This window comes from Entamoeba histolytica, genomic scaffold, assembly GCF_000208925.1.
Source record: "Entamoeba histolytica HM-1:IMSS scf_1104750517325 genomic scaffold, whole genome shotgun sequence".
Lineage (NCBI taxonomy): Eukaryota > Evosea > Mastigamoebida > Endamoebidae > Entamoeba > Entamoeba histolytica.
Window position 1 is genome coordinate 4,626 of NW_001915117.1, and position 15,614 is coordinate 20,239.

At 26.4% G+C, this 15,614-nt stretch overlaps 10 protein-coding genes across 10 annotated transcripts, besides 1 other annotated feature; 4 read left to right on the forward strand and 6 right to left on the reverse strand.

Moving 5' to 3' along the window:
• Window positions 1-711: 711 nt before the first annotated feature.
• Window positions 712-1,462: a repeat region.
• A 165-nt stretch (window positions 1,463-1,627) lies between these two features.
• On the forward strand, window positions 1,628-2,485 carry EHI_067510 (Ulp1 protease family, C-terminal catalytic domain containing protein; the record flags this gene model as incomplete). Its single annotated transcript, XM_652066.1, has 1 exon — window positions 1,628-2,485. One exon carries the CDS (start codon window positions 1,628-1,630, stop codon window positions 2,483-2,485), a length of 858 nt encoding a protein of 285 aa, XP_657158.1.
• A 500-nt stretch (window positions 2,486-2,985) lies between these two features.
• Window positions 2,986-3,631, forward strand: EHI_067520 (60S ribosomal protein L6, putative). The gene has a single exon (XM_652065.2). It carries the CDS (start codon window positions 2,990-2,992, stop codon window positions 3,602-3,604), a length of 615 nt encoding a protein of 204 aa, XP_657157.1. The 5' UTR covers window positions 2,986-2,989; the 3' UTR covers window positions 3,605-3,631.
• A 166-nt stretch (window positions 3,632-3,797) lies between these two features.
• Window positions 3,798-4,449, reverse strand: EHI_067530 (40S ribosomal protein S7, putative; the record flags this gene model as incomplete). The annotated part of the gene is made up of 1 exon (XM_652064.2): window positions 3,798-4,449. The coding sequence occupies one exon, from the start codon at window positions 4,447-4,449 to the stop codon at window positions 3,844-3,846; it is 606 nt and encodes a 201-aa protein (XP_657156.1). The 3' UTR covers window positions 3,798-3,843.
• A 204-nt stretch (window positions 4,450-4,653) lies between these two features.
• EHI_067540 (uncharacterized protein) lies at window positions 4,654-5,172 on the forward strand (the record flags this gene model as incomplete). The annotated part of the gene is made up of 1 exon (XM_652063.1): window positions 4,654-5,172. The coding sequence occupies one exon, from the start codon at window positions 4,654-4,656 to the stop codon at window positions 5,170-5,172; it is 519 nt and encodes a 172-aa protein (XP_657155.1).
• Window positions 5,173-5,266: 94 nt separating this feature from the next.
• On the reverse strand, window positions 5,267-6,103 carry EHI_067550 (uncharacterized protein; the record flags this gene model as incomplete). Its single annotated transcript, XM_652062.1, has 1 exon — window positions 5,267-6,103. One exon carries the CDS (start codon window positions 6,101-6,103, stop codon window positions 5,267-5,269), a length of 837 nt encoding a protein of 278 aa, XP_657154.1.
• A 195-nt stretch (window positions 6,104-6,298) lies between these two features.
• On the reverse strand, window positions 6,299-8,605 carry EHI_067560 (uncharacterized protein; the record flags this gene model as incomplete). The annotated part of the gene is made up of 2 exons (XM_652061.1): window positions 6,299-8,464; window positions 8,516-8,605. The coding sequence occupies 2 exons, from the start codon at window positions 8,603-8,605 to the stop codon at window positions 6,299-6,301; spliced, it is 2,256 nt and encodes a 751-aa protein (XP_657153.1).
• Window positions 8,606-8,872: 267 nt separating this feature from the next.
• On the reverse strand, window positions 8,873-9,958 carry EHI_067570 (tRNA-specific adenosine deaminase, putative; the record flags this gene model as incomplete). Its single annotated transcript, XM_652060.1, has 1 exon — window positions 8,873-9,958. The coding sequence occupies one exon, from the start codon at window positions 9,956-9,958 to the stop codon at window positions 8,873-8,875; it is 1,086 nt and encodes a 361-aa protein (XP_657152.1).
• Window positions 9,959-10,270: 312 nt separating this feature from the next.
• Window positions 10,271-10,807, reverse strand: EHI_067580 (zinc finger protein, putative; the record flags this gene model as incomplete). Its single annotated transcript, XM_652059.1, has 1 exon — window positions 10,271-10,807. One exon carries the CDS (start codon window positions 10,805-10,807, stop codon window positions 10,271-10,273), a length of 537 nt encoding a protein of 178 aa, XP_657151.1.
• Window positions 10,808-10,917: 110 nt separating this feature from the next.
• On the reverse strand, window positions 10,918-11,355 carry EHI_067590 (troponin-like protein, putative; the record flags this gene model as incomplete). The annotated part of the gene is made up of 1 exon (XM_652058.1): window positions 10,918-11,355. One exon carries the CDS (start codon window positions 11,353-11,355, stop codon window positions 10,918-10,920), a length of 438 nt encoding a protein of 145 aa, XP_657150.1.
• A 1,255-nt stretch (window positions 11,356-12,610) lies between these two features.
• EHI_067600 (uncharacterized protein) lies at window positions 12,611-14,725 on the forward strand (the record flags this gene model as incomplete). The annotated part of the gene is made up of 1 exon (XM_652057.1): window positions 12,611-14,725. The coding sequence occupies one exon, from the start codon at window positions 12,611-12,613 to the stop codon at window positions 14,723-14,725; it is 2,115 nt and encodes a 704-aa protein (XP_657149.1).
• Window positions 14,726-15,614: the final 889 nt, after the last annotated feature.

Genomic DNA, 15,614 nt, shown 5'->3' on the forward strand with positions numbered 1-15,614 from the left:
CAAAAGTAATGTTTACATCAATCATAAATTTTGAATAGTTTCAGATAAAAACAAAAGATTAATTTAATATCTAATCAATAAATGATTCTAAATGGTTATTATGGTTTAAAAGTCTATGTTCATTGAAATGGTTATATATTTGTAGAAGGAATGTTTAATAGTTATTTAGATTCAATAAAAATTAAAGAAGAACATAACGATAATGATAAACTTTTACTTACCCTTTTCTTAATCATATTTTTATTCTACAACTAATATTTGTTTCACCTTTCTTTTGCAACACGTTTCAATGAGTTATTGAATTGTTATAAGTTATACAATATCCTTACCATTTCAATTGTTATTTTGTTTTATTCATACTGAAACTCTTTTTCAATTCATTGTTTTTAAAGTTGAATATTAGTGGTGTTGAAAGACAGTTCAAATGAATTGAAATATGAATATTCACATTGGAAGTGAATAACAGATGTTTATTAGTTTATTTTAATGAATAGACAAGGTAAGATTAATTTCAATAAACTATAAAAATATAAAGTTCATGATGCAATAAGAATCAATAAAATGAATTAAATTGATGAAGAAAAATAAAAGTTCAATTGAAAAACTGTGGTAATGAGATAAATAAACAAAAAAGAATAAATCAACAAGCTATTTGGATTTAATTTCTGTATTATTTTATTAAGCGAAATAATTCTTTAGCCAAGAATAATTTAAAATAGGAAGTTAATTAAATATCAATCGATAATATTTATATTATCACTGATTCAGAAGAGAGAGTATTATTATCAACAATCAATTATATCAAGTTTCTAGTTTGTTGTGATTGAAGCAGTATTCCATGACATCCATCATGTTTTTTATTATATGGTTTTTAATTTCTTTCTCGATGTCAATGTCAATTTTTATTTCTTTAATTAATTTATTACTTTCTTTATTCATTAATCCATTGATTGAAATTACTACTGGAATTATTCTGACATCTTTTAATTTTTCTATTTTCATTAGAATATTCTTTAATTCCTTATACTTATTTCTTTTCTTCAAATAGGCTCAATTAATATTGTGATATTCAACAATAGTCATATCAAATAATAGATCAGTTTTGTTCTTTTTATCTAATACATATATATATATATGGTATTTTGTGATATTGTCATTCACTTTTAGGCATGATTTGTTTGTTCCATATCATAGTGATGTCTTTATATTTGAATATTGTTTCATATGGTGGTTTTTTATATTGTTTATTTCCTGTGTATTTTCTTATTAATCAATATTATAATGCCAATATTGTCATGTTTCTCTATTTGTGATTTTTTATGACCAATACAAGATAATAGAATGTGTTCTACTGTAGCTATCTTGTCTTTACAAATTGTGGAGTATTTCAATCTTTCATTTTTCATTATTTTTGCTTTCCTATACCCACAAAATATTGCACCATCTTACATTTTAGTTAATTTCTACTTAATTTATTAACAAAGAAAAAGTGAAAAAAAAAAAACAAAATTTATTGAATTTAGAAATTCAGATAATGTTAAATAACAAAATTTATTATAAATAAAACCAATAACAAAAAAATTAAGTAAAAAAAAATGAAAATGAAACTAAAAAAAGAAAAAATTGAATGACAAATCCTTATGATGGTTATATTCAACAAATTTTAGAATTAAAACATCAATTAGATGAACAATCAAAATTTGTCGAAGAAGAATATTTTGAGTCTTTTAACCAAATCAAAGAAATAGCATCAGCCATTGGATTTGAAGATGATAAACCAATACAACCATATCAAGTTGGATATCAATTATCACATCGCGATATAATTATGCCATCATTACCTAAAGAATTTAGTAATGCAATTGATGAATTAAAAAGAGGAAAGTGTAATAGTCAGATTGGTATTTCTGAATTATTAAAATCATTAAGAACAGAATGGCTTGGAGATGAAGTAGTGAATGGATTTATTGAACTACTACAAAACAAAAGAATTGGATTTTTAAATTCATTCTTTTTTACAAAACTATCAAAAAATTGGAGTTTATCAGGTAATCGAATTGACTATGAAAATAGTAAACGTTGGGTAAAAAATAATGATTTGTTTTCATATGAAAAAGTACTTATTCCAGTTAATATCAGTAATACTCACTGGGTACTTTGTGTTATTGATAATGACGAGCACACTATAAGTGTTTATGACTCTTTGTCTGGGGGAAGGAGTTGTCAAAATATCAGTTTAAAAATAGCCGCTTTTGTTAGAAGATTGGCTGATGAAACTGGTCATTTAGGAACATATAATATTATTGATATCGATGATAACCCAAAACAAAGTAACGGATATGACTGTGGTGCTTTTACCTGTAAATGTGCTGACTGCATTTCTTTAGGGGTGCCATTAGAATTTACACAAAAGGATATGCCTAAATGGAGAGAGTTATTAGTTGCTCAAGTGATTGTAGGTAAATTAATAGTACCAAGAGATTAATTAATTGTTCTGATGGATTAGTTGGTTCATTTTACAACAATAATCTATATGAGATGATAAAGTATTAAATTAATGAGTCAAACGATAAACCGAAATTGTTTCGTTTTCAGTCATCTGAATAAGGTATTGTTTTTCATCAAATAAGACTAAATAAAATGAGTATAAAGAAAATCACGAAAATTATTAATAACAAACCAGTGATTTTAATAAGATTTCCAAGTGATGTCATCTCCATTAATCCTTTTGCACTTCGTAGAAGGTTAATGACATTATTCATTTGAGTTTCATCAAGAATAATTTTTTCTGATTCAACACTCATTGGTAAGACTCAACTGAATTTCATATTTTTTTTCTTTATTTTACTATAACTAAATAATAAAAACATTTATTTTTTATTTAATGTTTTTTATTTTTACAAAAAAACTATAAATATAATAAAAAAACTATTTGAAATACTACCCTATTTCTAAGAACTGAATAAAAGAACCCTTTAAGGACAACAACATGTCAGCTCCACAATGGTTTGTTCCAGTTAAAGCAGGTGATGCTAAAATTCCAGCTTATTACCCAACTGATGATATGATTCAAGAACAAAAGAAGAAATTAAGAACAAGAAAAGGAGCTAAAATAACAGCTCTTGATAAACCAGCATGGAACCTTGAAAAGTTAAGAAAAAGCATTGTACCAGGTGCTGTTCTTATTATTGTTGCTGGTAAATATGCAGGAAAGAAAGTTGTTTTCTTAAAACAATGTATTAAATCAGGAGCTCTTATTGTTACTGGACCATTCAAAATCAACGGAGTTCCATTAATGAGAATTAATCAAAGATATGTTATTGCTACTTCTCAAAAGGTAGATGTTTCTAAAGTTGATACTACTGGTGTAGATGTTAAATTCTTCAAAAAGATTGCTATTAAGAAAGCTGCATTTGGAAAAACCGTTGAAGAAGATTTTGCTAAGAAACAATATGAAGCTAAGAAAGCATTAATTGTCGAAAAACAAAAACAAGTAGATGAAAGTATTGTTGCAGAAATTAAGAAAGTTCCATATCTTAAAGAATATATGGCTTCTTACTTCACACTTAAGAATGGTGACCATCCACATCTCCTTAAATTCTAAGTGAAATTGAATATTTTGGAATTATCATTTTGTTTTAAAATAATTTTATATTCAAAATAATAAAAGAGAATGATATATGTTGTGTATTAATGAAATGATGGTAACAAACATATTTTAATTTATGTAAAGAAGGTTTTTTATTCATTTTATTTAATAATAAATTTATAATTCTCTTGATAAAAAAAAAGAAAACAAACCAAAAAGAATAAAATATATCCAAAAAACTTGGTTACATTCCTTTAAGCGACAACTGGGAATGCAAATTTGACCTTTTCACCAGTAATGTTCTTGTAAACAGCTGAGTAGATTGGAAGTTTAGCTTTAACTGAATTCTTTAATTTAGCATCATCAACAGCAACAAAGACAGTTTTAGAATTAGCAACTTTCTTATGAACTAAAGTTGCATGAACTCTTTGACCAGCAACTTCAACTGGATATAACATTTCATTCAAATAAGCTTCATGAACAGCCTTTGAAGTTCTTGATCTTGGTTTGTAGTCAGTTTTTCCTGATTGTCCAACTTTCTTAGTGTGAGCAACAACTCTCTTACCAATAATGAAAACTGGTCCATTAAGTTTCTTTTCGAGGGCTTCAATAACTTTTTCGAATGAAGCTCTGCAAATTCTCATCATTCTCAATGGAATAAAGATGACAGTGGCCTTTTTATCTTTGCTAATAGTTACTTTCTTGGCACTAATAACTTTAACTCCCTTAAGTTCTGGAATACCAGCAACAGCTTCTTTAACTAATTTAGAGTAGGCATCAAATCCTGGTTTCTTAACAACAACTTCAGTTGAAACTTGTGCCCTAGCAGCGGATTTAGCAGCAGTCATCTTGCCAGACATGGTCTCACTGATTCTTTTCTTAGTTCAGGGTTCTTTCCTTTATTCTACTGAAAGGGTTAATATAGCTTTTTTTAATTTATTTTACTATTTATTTTAACTTTGATATTTTTTATTGAAAAAAAGTGTTTTAGGGTTTCCTCTTTTCATGAATTTTTTTAAGAGAAATCATTTCTTTTTGTTATATCTTAAAAATCTTTAGATTTTATGGGTTGTCAACAGAGCCAACCAAAATCAGTTCATTGTACAGAACCTTCTTTACAAACTGTTCAAGAACAAACTAATAAAATACTTAATACTCTTGATGAAATTAAAAATCACTTAATTATTTTGGAACAACAGCAAAATGATATTTATAATAAAATAGATCAACACATGAAAGAATTTGAATGTTTCAAAAATGATGAAGTTTTTAAGAAAAACAGTAAACATCATAAAGAAAAAAACAACGACGAAAAGAAGCCAAAAAAAAATAAACAAATTAAATCTCCTAAAATTACTGATATTTCTCGAGAAGAATATTTAAAAGAAGTTTTTGGTGTAAACAATGAAGTCAATAATTGTGTTCCTATTGAAAGTGCTCAATTAAATATTTCTAGAGAGATTTATCTCCCAGATGAAATGGAAGCAAATGAAATTGATCAATACATTGAAAAAATTCAAAAAAAGATGTTATGTAAGAGAAATTGTTCAAATAAACAAAAGAAAGAAAATAGTATGCAATAAAAATGTTATAGAATGATTATATGTTAGAGTGTATTTATCTTCAAAAAACTAAAAAAGGTAAATATGGGGTGTGTAGTGTCTTTTAAATAAAAATTTACTTATTTTCAATCATACTTGCTGATGCTCTTTCTTTTCTCTTTGAAAATGATTCTCGATATTTTTGAAGATTTAACTCTCTTGAATTAATTCCAGAAGATAATCTTTCTTTTCTCATTGCCTCGCGATCAAGTGGTGTTAAAGAACTTCTTCTTTTTCTTTTAGCAATTTGTTTTTTTATCTCTTCTTTTTCTTCATCTGATAATTGAATGTCTTGATTAATTGGAGTTGCATTAAAATTAGTAAAGACAGGAAGTTTTATTTGATGACTTTCATTTTGATCTGTTTCAGACAAATCTAAACAGCTAAGTTTATTTAAACCAACTTTGTTTTCTGGAGTTTCATTACTAATAAAGCCACTGTGTTGACTTAAGTCTACTTGTTCTATTTGACTAGGTTGATTTAAGTCAATAGGATTTGATTCCATTGGTTGTACTGTAACTATTTTTTTATTTTGTTCCTTCAAACTAATACTTTTTTTTATTAAAGAAAGACTTTTTCTCTTTAAAGAAGATTTTGACTTTCTTTGTAAACTTTTTTTAAGACTATTATGAAGGCTTTTTGATTTTTGTATTTGAAGTTGTTTTTTCTTTAAAAATGATGGAATATGAACTTCATGTCCTCCAACTACTTTAACATTTTTATGTAATGTATTTTGAACTTCATTAGCAGCCAACGTTAGTTTTGGCATTGACACAGGTTTTGGTGCTAATGTTAATTTTCTTTTATTTATACTTTTTCCTGTTTGAAGATTAGGATGTGCAGGGTCTTTTGGTTTGTATAATGGTTTTTTAGCATGATGTAAAAGTTCTTGTTGTGGTCTTTTTCCTGACATATATTTTTAATAACTTTATTAATTTTTTTTTGTTTTTACATAGGTTTTTTATCATTCCATCATTTTTAGTTATAATTATCACTCAAATGATTTCTTTGTTGTATTTTTATTTTATTTTTATGAAAATAACATAAAATTAATGTGTTTTAAATACCAATAAGATAATTAATATTTGTGTTATAAGTAAAAACAAAATCATGCAGGTGTTGGTGTTATTGATGCTTCAACTCCACCAAGTAATTGTTTAGTATAATCATAATATAAGTCAAGAAAATGAACTACACCACCTTCATCTTTTTGCATTTTAGCATCAATAGTTTCATCATTAAATTCTTCATCATTAGAAAAGAATGGTTTAGCAAATCCCCATTTTTCATCAACTGGAGTATTTACTTTAAACACAAGAACCAATTTAGGGTCTTTAAGAATTTGACTTAATGCATTAGTTACAATTACTTTATCTTCTTTACATTCATAACAAAAGAATTGATACATATTACAATATCTAGCTATTTCTTTTAATGTTTCTTCAAATTGGTCGTTGTATTTAGGATGTTCTTTAACAAATACAGCAATTGATTCTGAATTACTTGTCATCATCTTCTTTAATTCATTTCTATGTTCATCAGCTAAACTTGGTTTTTGTGGTGAATCCATTACTTTTTTATTTTCTTTTTTCTTTCTTTTTACTGTAGTTGAAGAAACAACACTACCAGTTTTTGATCTACTATCTTCCTCTTTAACACCTATTGACATATTATGGGTTGATGACTTTACTGATGGGGTTGTTACTTTAGGTGGTAGAGGTGAAGCAATAACATATCCTTTTGTATTTACACCAATACTTCTATTTAATCCTTGTGCCATAGGCGCCATAAAATTACTATGTAAATCTAGTTGTTGTTGAATGGTAAAAGAATCTATATTCTCTCCATTTGATTTCAAAATAAATTTAGGATTTGTATTTCCTGGTCTAAATGTTGTTTCTATTACTTTTTTTGTTTCAGGGATTGTAGGTTGGAATCCTCCTGGAGCAAATTGGATTGGTCTTTGATGTTGTTGCTGAAACTGAAAATGTGGAGTTATTGGGTTATAGGTAAACTGCCCAATAACAGGAGTGTTAATTGCTGTTAAATTTGAAATATTTTGACTTGTTTGGAATTCTTGTTGATTTCGTTGTTTAAAATTAGGTTGAATAGGAGCAGGAATTCTTTGTTGTGTTTGAGTTATTTGTGTTGGTTGTTGAGGGTTTATTTGTGTTTGATTTAATTGTGCAGTTTGATTGACATTTAATTGTGTAGTTTGTGTTGGAGCAAATCGTAACCCAGTTTGTTGTTGAGGAATGGTATTTCCATTTTCTTTTACTGGTTGTAACATAATATTTGGATTAATCATAACATTTGAAGAAGGGTAAGCAAATAAAACTCTTTGACCAGAATTAGAGTTTATAGTTTGAAATGTATTTTGGTTTGGATTAGTGATAGGTTGTTGTTTATTTGTTTGTTGTTGGGGTTGAGTATTTATAATATTACTTGAGAGTTGTTGGGGTATAGTGTGTTGAGGTTGTTGATTTAAATTTTGTTGAAGTTGAGGATTAATTTGTTGTAATATTTGAGGTTGTTGAATTGGTTGACCTGTAGTTGTATTTTGAAGAGTACTTGTTGGTACTATTTTTTGGAAATTTTGTATATTTCTAACATTTGGATTAGGTTGAATTGTAGAATAAGCAGGAGGCATTGTTATTCCAATTACATTTCTCATTGAGATAGGTTGAGGTTGTACTTTAATTTGTTGAATACCATTAGGTATTGTTGTGATATTTGGTTGACCATTAAGCGTAGGCATAGAAACTCTTTGAGTTTGTTCTGGTTGTCTGTTAATATTATTTGGTTGAATCAATTGAGTTTGACCAGCAAGAGCTTCAACGATTCGTTGATTTTGTGGTCCAGTTGGTATAACATATGTTGGATTTTGGTAGAGGATTGTAGGTTGTCCTTTTCCTTGAGGCATTTGTTGAAAAGAAAATACTTTTTGTTGTTGAAATTGTTGTTGTCCTTGAGGTTGTTGAGGCTGAACTTGATGAACGCCATTTTGTAAAGTAGTTGAAGGGATCATATGATAAGCATTTTTAAAAAGTTCATTTGAATGATTGATGAAATGTTGTCCTTGTATTGTATGAATCATTTGAGGATTTTGACCAGGGATCATTTGAGGAATAAATTGAATAGGTTGGGTATTTCCTGGTTGATTTAATTTAACTTGAGTTCCATTTCCAACAGACATTTCTAACGAAGGAAGATGACCATTAGTTTGGATAATACCATTTCTACGTTCATTTAATTCTTGGTGAAGAATATTTTCCTAATATATTAATACATTTTGTTTACTAAATAAAAAAATTATACAACAAACAGATATATTTCCAATTACATTAGTAGTGTTAGGTTTGGTTGTCATAGTACTTTTTATTTGTTTAATTTTCTTTCTACTTTGTTTAGGCATTTCCTTTTAAGTAAAACTTAAATTTGATTTTTAGTTTTTTTATGATTTTCCTTTTTATTACAACTTTTTGATGATTTTGTATTTATTTTTTCCTTTTTGTTTTGTTTTTCTTTTTTTTTCGTAAATAACAAAGATTATACTTCGTTTATTTTTTTTTTTTGAAAGTGATTTTTCATTTTGTCCCAATTTTTTGATGTTTTTTTTTTTAACTAAACTCAAATTATTTAAAAATTATTTAAATTCGTTTTATATAACATAAATAATATTTTATTTAATTGTCCATCCTCCTTCAACACATTGTTTGAAAAATACTTTTCTTTTATAATATTCATCGTCTTGATATATTTTGTCTTTCTGAATATGAAATACATCACTGTACTTTTCTCGTATTTTCATTTGACACAAACGACTTCTTTGAGAATCAACAACTTTTTTCCCTGCACCAAACTTAACACCTCGTGCTCCTAGTGTGACTTCTTCATCCATTTCATTAATAAAATTAATGGAACTACCAGCAGCAGACAACCCATCAGTTTTGTGTTTTACTAGATGACTAGGTTGACTTAAATAAATAAAAGGTGGAATGTTAACTTTGTAATTTTTTTCTGTGAATAAAGTGTTCATTTGTATTGTTCTTAAATGAATTCCTCTCATGACTGCATCTTCATCTGCTGGCTTTTCTATAATAATAAGATTAAGTCTTATCATTTCAAAATGATTAGCCAAAATTCCTCCTTGAATACCCAGAACTTCCCATTTCAATATTTTATCGCTACATGACATACTTAATGACTTTTCTCCTTTTCCAGGTTTAATTCTTGTCTTTCCAATGCCATCTTTAATATCTTTTTCTTCCCATAAGGCAATAGTTTGTTCTATAGAATTATTTATAATCCTTTTTGCTCCAGTTTCAATGTCTTTATTAATTGTTCCATTGCTTGAGATACAACAATCACCACATGGGACTTGGCTTATATAAAAAATCAAATCATATTTGTCATATCTCCATTTCCATTTTGTTTCTGTTTCACTTTTAGAAGGTGCCTTTTCTATATATTGTTCTTTAGAAATTTGTTCTAATAAAAACAATTGAAAGGCTCTTTTACAAATCACTTCAGCATGAGAGTCATTTATAATATTATTGTTATGTTGTTTACTTGTAACACATTTACTTCCTGTTCCTATAGAAAGAATTTCATATTCTTTTTTTTGTTTATCAAATGCAATAAGAGAAGCTAAAACACTCCATTCATTTTCTTGTTCTTTTCCTTTTTTAGGTAACTTATTATATACTTCCTTTATTTTACATTGAACTTCATTAATAATATTATTTATTCCAATAGGTTTTTCCATTAAATAAGTAATTTATTTAAATAATAAGATAAAATCAAAAAATATAAAAATCTTGGGAAAGAAGGATGACCAAGACACTGAGTATTGATCAAAAGTATTCCCATTATTATCTTAGGGTTGTGAAAACCGAAAATTTTATAGAAGTATTCAGCATGATAACCCTTGCACAATTTTAATCAAGATTCTATCTCCCTTAAATACTATTAGGTTTTTTTATAATAATTATTTTTATTATTAACTAAAACTATTTCATATTTAATTTGATTTAAAACAAAAAACAAAAAAAAAGAACAAATTTAATAAAACAAAAAATTAATCTCTTTTTGGTTTTGTAAATTCATGTTTGAAGTTTGCATTTTTTTCATCTCCATCACGAGGAAAACGTTCTCCTCTGGGTTGTGTTTTTTCTATAGTTTCTCTTGGAACAGAAATTGTTGGATGAACAAATTTACACTTTTTACCGTAGGGACAAAATCCAAGATAAAATAAAGGACACATTAATTTTGGGACATGTCCATGTTTACATTTCTTTCCATGTTTACAAAATCCTCTTTTATACCATTCACAAGGAATTGCCTTTTGTGGGTCTTCATGTTTAAATGGACATTCTGGTTTCTCACATTTTCCATATTTTACAAAGTGATGACAAGCTGGTGTTCTTTCTTCATCTAAACGATGAAGAAAGTCACAATTTGCTCCTTTTCTACACATTCCTCTTAACCAATGTTGACATACAATTGTTTTTTCATTTGATTTAATTGTTCGAGGATCACGTTCAGTTTTAATTTCACGAAATACACGACTGATATCCATTTTCATTACATTGTTTAATTCAAGAAGTGTTTCCATTAATGTAATAATAAGTATCTTTTAAGTTTGATTCTGATTATTTTTAATCTTTAAATAACATATTTTGATTTAAATTTTGTTATTTCATCAAAAAAAAAAAAGAAATTCAATTATTGTGATTTAATATCTTCAACCATTTTCATATATTCATCAAAGTCTAATGAACCATTTTTATCCGTATCATATATATCAAATGTTTCATTTATATCTTGTATAGTAATATTTGGGTCAATGCTTTGGAGAATATCAAAAACTTCTTTCTTATCTAAAACACCATCTCCGTTTACATCACATCTTTTAAATAATAAAACATATGGATCTTCTTCTTCGGAGTTCTTTAAATAGAATTCAATCATATTTTTAAATTCATTCAAATCCATTTTACCATCTTCATTTTCGTCTGCCATATGAAATAGTGCAACTGCACTTTCTTTTTCACATCCTTCAATTAATTGTGAACATGCCTTTACAAATTCATCAATATCAAGATATCCAGAATGATCTGTATCTATCATGTCAAATACATGTTTAATGTCTGCTTCAGTCATCTTTTTTTAATAAAATCTAAGTTAATTCTTTTTTTAAATACTTCTTAGATTCCTCATTCAAATCCTCTTTGTAGTTTATTAGTTTTAATGTTAAAATAACTATATCTTTTAGATATTTTAATTCGCTAAGAGTCTTTTCACAGTATTATTTTTTTCCTAATGGTATTATCTTATTTATTTTTTATTTTTCAACAGAAAAAAACAAAACATCTTCTCTCGTTAATGTTCTAAGTTAGTATTGTTTCATTAAAATGTCATTAACAAAACAATTTAATTTTCAAATTAGAAAATTACAATAACAAAAAAAAAGAATGAGACAATAATTTTTAATCACAGAAATAAATGCTATGAACATAAAACTGTTTTAATATTATCCATAATTTATTATCATTCTGTTTAAATACAATTGGTAAATTTATTAATTATTTATTGTTTCGTTTTTTATATTTATAATTGTTTATATGACTCATAGTTTTATTATGGAATTATTTATTCTTTATGTTACATTTGGTTTTGATGTATATATATAATAGTATAACCATGAGAATAAATAATATTGAATAATTTATTGTTCATTATTTATACCTTTTATTCTTCTTTCTCCATTCTATTTCTTAACCATTTTTAATCAACTCACTGAATTCATGAAATATTCTTAGTCTAATTCTATTATTTATTTTTTAAGAACATTTGATTCTTTAATATGTTTAAACAGTTACTGTGTTTTTTTTAATAAAAAACTACATTTATAATGAAAAAAACATTAATCTAATTGATTCTGAGAATTGTTGATGTTATGTACATAAAGAATATTAACAAATAACATACATTTCATCATATTTTAATATCAACTCCATGATTTTTTTTTTCATTTAATAAAAAACTGAAAAGAAAAGATAAAGAAGAAAGAAGATAATAAAAGAGGTAATTATTGTATAATTACCAAGATATCTAACACAAAAATATGAAACAAAAAATAATATTGAAAAACAAATTATTATACAATCATAAAAATTCATAATTTATAATTTTAATACATTTGAGTTTTTCTTTTTTTTTTTGATGTATTATTCAAGTTTTTATGATATTTTTGGGAATAACACACATTTTATAAAAAATTATTAAAAAAATGAAAATATTCAAATAATCTTTTAGAAGAAAGAATAATGAAAAGAAACAGTATTTATTTTTAACTTTTTCTTTGGGTTTTAGTGTATTTCATAAAACCCTTACTTTTTATTCATAATCTTACTTTATGCTCGTTATAACTACATTAATCGCAATTGCATTTGCTACTCAATGCAAAGAATTAACACCTGGAGTTTATTCTGTTATTGATGCTTTTGAATGTATTAATTCTGTTAGTCTTTCTTTAGAAAAAGCAACAAACATTCAACACTCATTACAATCTCTCTTTCAAACATATGTTTTTAAAGACATTTTGAAGAACCCACCACAACCATCTTTTGATAATAAGTTCTTCCCAACATTAGATATTGATGCTCAACTTGCTTCTCTTCCTTTACTTGAAGATCAAGCAGTTTATCCATTTATGCAGAAAATTCAATACATTGTTGATACAACTCATGACCTTCATCTTTCATTCCGTTTAACTTCAAATGAGAATAATACATATTATTATGATAATTTTTATGCCTCATTACCTTTTACAATTGATATTGTTGATGGTAATTATATTATTCATCCTAATTCTCAACTCTCTTCTCTTGGTGGTAAAATTCCAGAAGAAATTACAAATAATGATGGTAAAATTATCACATCAATTAATGGAGATAAACCACATACATTTGTAAAGAAATGGGCAGAAGATCATGCATTCCTCAAATCACCACATGGAAGATTTACGTATGCACTTGAATCAATGTCATTTGTTTCATTAAGATCTAATCTTCTTTCACAAGAATTTCTTTCACAACCAATTAATATTTTATTAACAGGAGATGTCTCAATTTCAACACAATACCAAATGGTGTATATTCCACCACAAACACTTAATGAACATATTGCCAGAAAAATTTCACAAAAAGAAAGAAGATCTACTGCACCAATTTCTATTGAAGATTTTGTTACTTATAAGAAATCTGATAAAGTTTTTGATTTAGAATCATCTGATGGTAATTTGGCTTGTAAATTTGATTCAGAAAAGAAAGTTAATACTATTGTTTTAAAGACATTCTATCCAGAAGTTGAATTTGATAATTTCTTTGAAGTATTTAATAAATGTATTAAAACTATAGATGAAAATACTAATCCTATTATTGTTATCCTTCCAATGAATGGAGGTGGATATGCTGATTTAGAAGCTAATTTTGAACAAGTCCTTGCACCACATGCCGACGTAGATCTAATTGGAAGTGTTAGAATTTCAAAAGGAAGTGAAGGTTGTATGAAAAATGAATATGGAGAATATCTTTATGACACTGATAATTGTCAAGTTCTTTACAATGAAACAAACAAATCTATTCCATTAGGAGAATGGTACACTCAACCAAAAATAACTCACTACGGAGATGTTGAACATGTTTATTCTCAAAACACTCTTATGCATGCTTCTACAATGCTCGAAGCTAAATTAGTAAAAAATCCAAGAAATCCAACTGATGTTATTATTATGACAGATGGATTTTGTTATTCTGCTTGTAGTGTTTTGGCTAAAGGAATGGTAAATAAAGGTAATGCTATTGTTGTTGGTTATGAAGGTGATCCTGAATTATCTCTTGAAAGTTTTGATGCTGGAAATTCACCAACTCCAGTTATTACTCAAGACGAAGTTTTTATGGATGAAGCTAAAGTTCTTGCTGAATTAGGAGGATATATGAGAATATCATTCTTTGAAACCTTTGAATGGAATTATAATTACAATGAAACTATTCCAAGAGAATTTGTCTTAAATCCTGTCGATGAACGAGTTAACATTTTTAAGTATAGCCCAAGTAAAATTGACCAATTTGTTGATGAAGGATTAAAGATTTATAAGAAATACCAAAGTGAATGTAATCCATTAAATAAAAGACTTGTTAAAGTAGATAGTGCTTGTGACAATAATATTACTATTGAGCATGCTCATGGAGGGCATATTTGTGGAGATGATGGTAAATGGAGTACTGAATGTGTTGCTTCATATTGTGAACCTGGTTATAAATTTGATAGATTCAATAATAAATGTATTGTTGATGTTTGTTTCCAAGAGTCAAGTTCAAGTGAAAGTTTATTTAGTGATGATTTATTCTGGGTAATTGTCGGATGTGTTGGTGGCTTTATAGTTATTGGAATTATACTTGCAATTATCGTAATTACTGGAATCATTGTTCACAAGAAACATCGTTTAGACACTTATGATTCACTTTAATTTCAATATTGGTGATTTGGTTATTATTTTGTTTTTTTTTTTGTTATAAATCGAATGGTTGATAAATAAAAAGGATATATAAAATATGTTATATAAAATTACTCATAACTATTTCATTTTCACACATAATATTTCTGTTATTTTTATTGCTCAAATATGCAGTGTTTATAAAAAGTATTTTTCTATTACATTTTTATATCTATAGTTATTGTTGTAAATATGTAATTGTATTGGTTAATATAATTATTATACTATTATTTTAGTCATTAAGAGATTGTTTCTTATTATTTTATCTATTCTTCTATTTATTTCTTATTGATGTTAACAGTTTATTTGTTTATTAAATAGTTAGTAAACATTTGCTATTTTGTATTGTTTGTAATTAATCAAATGTAATTCAACAATAAATAAATGAAATATACTGATTATATGCTTATTCACATCTCTTTTATTAGTATTTAGTATTCAATGAATTATATAAATTGAATTGTTATTGGATAATTGAATTTATCAATAGACTAAAAGAATAAACAATAGTTCTTCCCTATTCAATAACATATTTTCTTGTCTGTCTTTCTTCAAAACAACAAATTAATTGATTAGAGAGTATTAATATGTTCAAATTCTTCAATTCTTATGGTTATACGATGAATTCGACTAAATTCACTTGTGTTCAGTTGTATTGTTTCATTGTCATATGTGTTGAATCATAAACAATAACTTTGTAATACCTTGTATTTAATATTACAATCAAATAAACAATAAATTCAATGATTTCTCTCTCATTCATCCACAATTTCTTTATCAATACTTCTATTCAATAATCATATTTTCATTTGTTATTCAAACTTCTTTTCCTTTGAACTTTTCTTTCTTAAAACAAACACTT

What these genes read in the sequence shown, in the direction of transcription:
- EHI_067520 (XM_652065.2), top strand. Translation starts at nt 2,990, where the DNA reads ATGTCAGCTCCACAATGGTTTGTTCCAGTTAAAGCAGGTGATGCTAAA.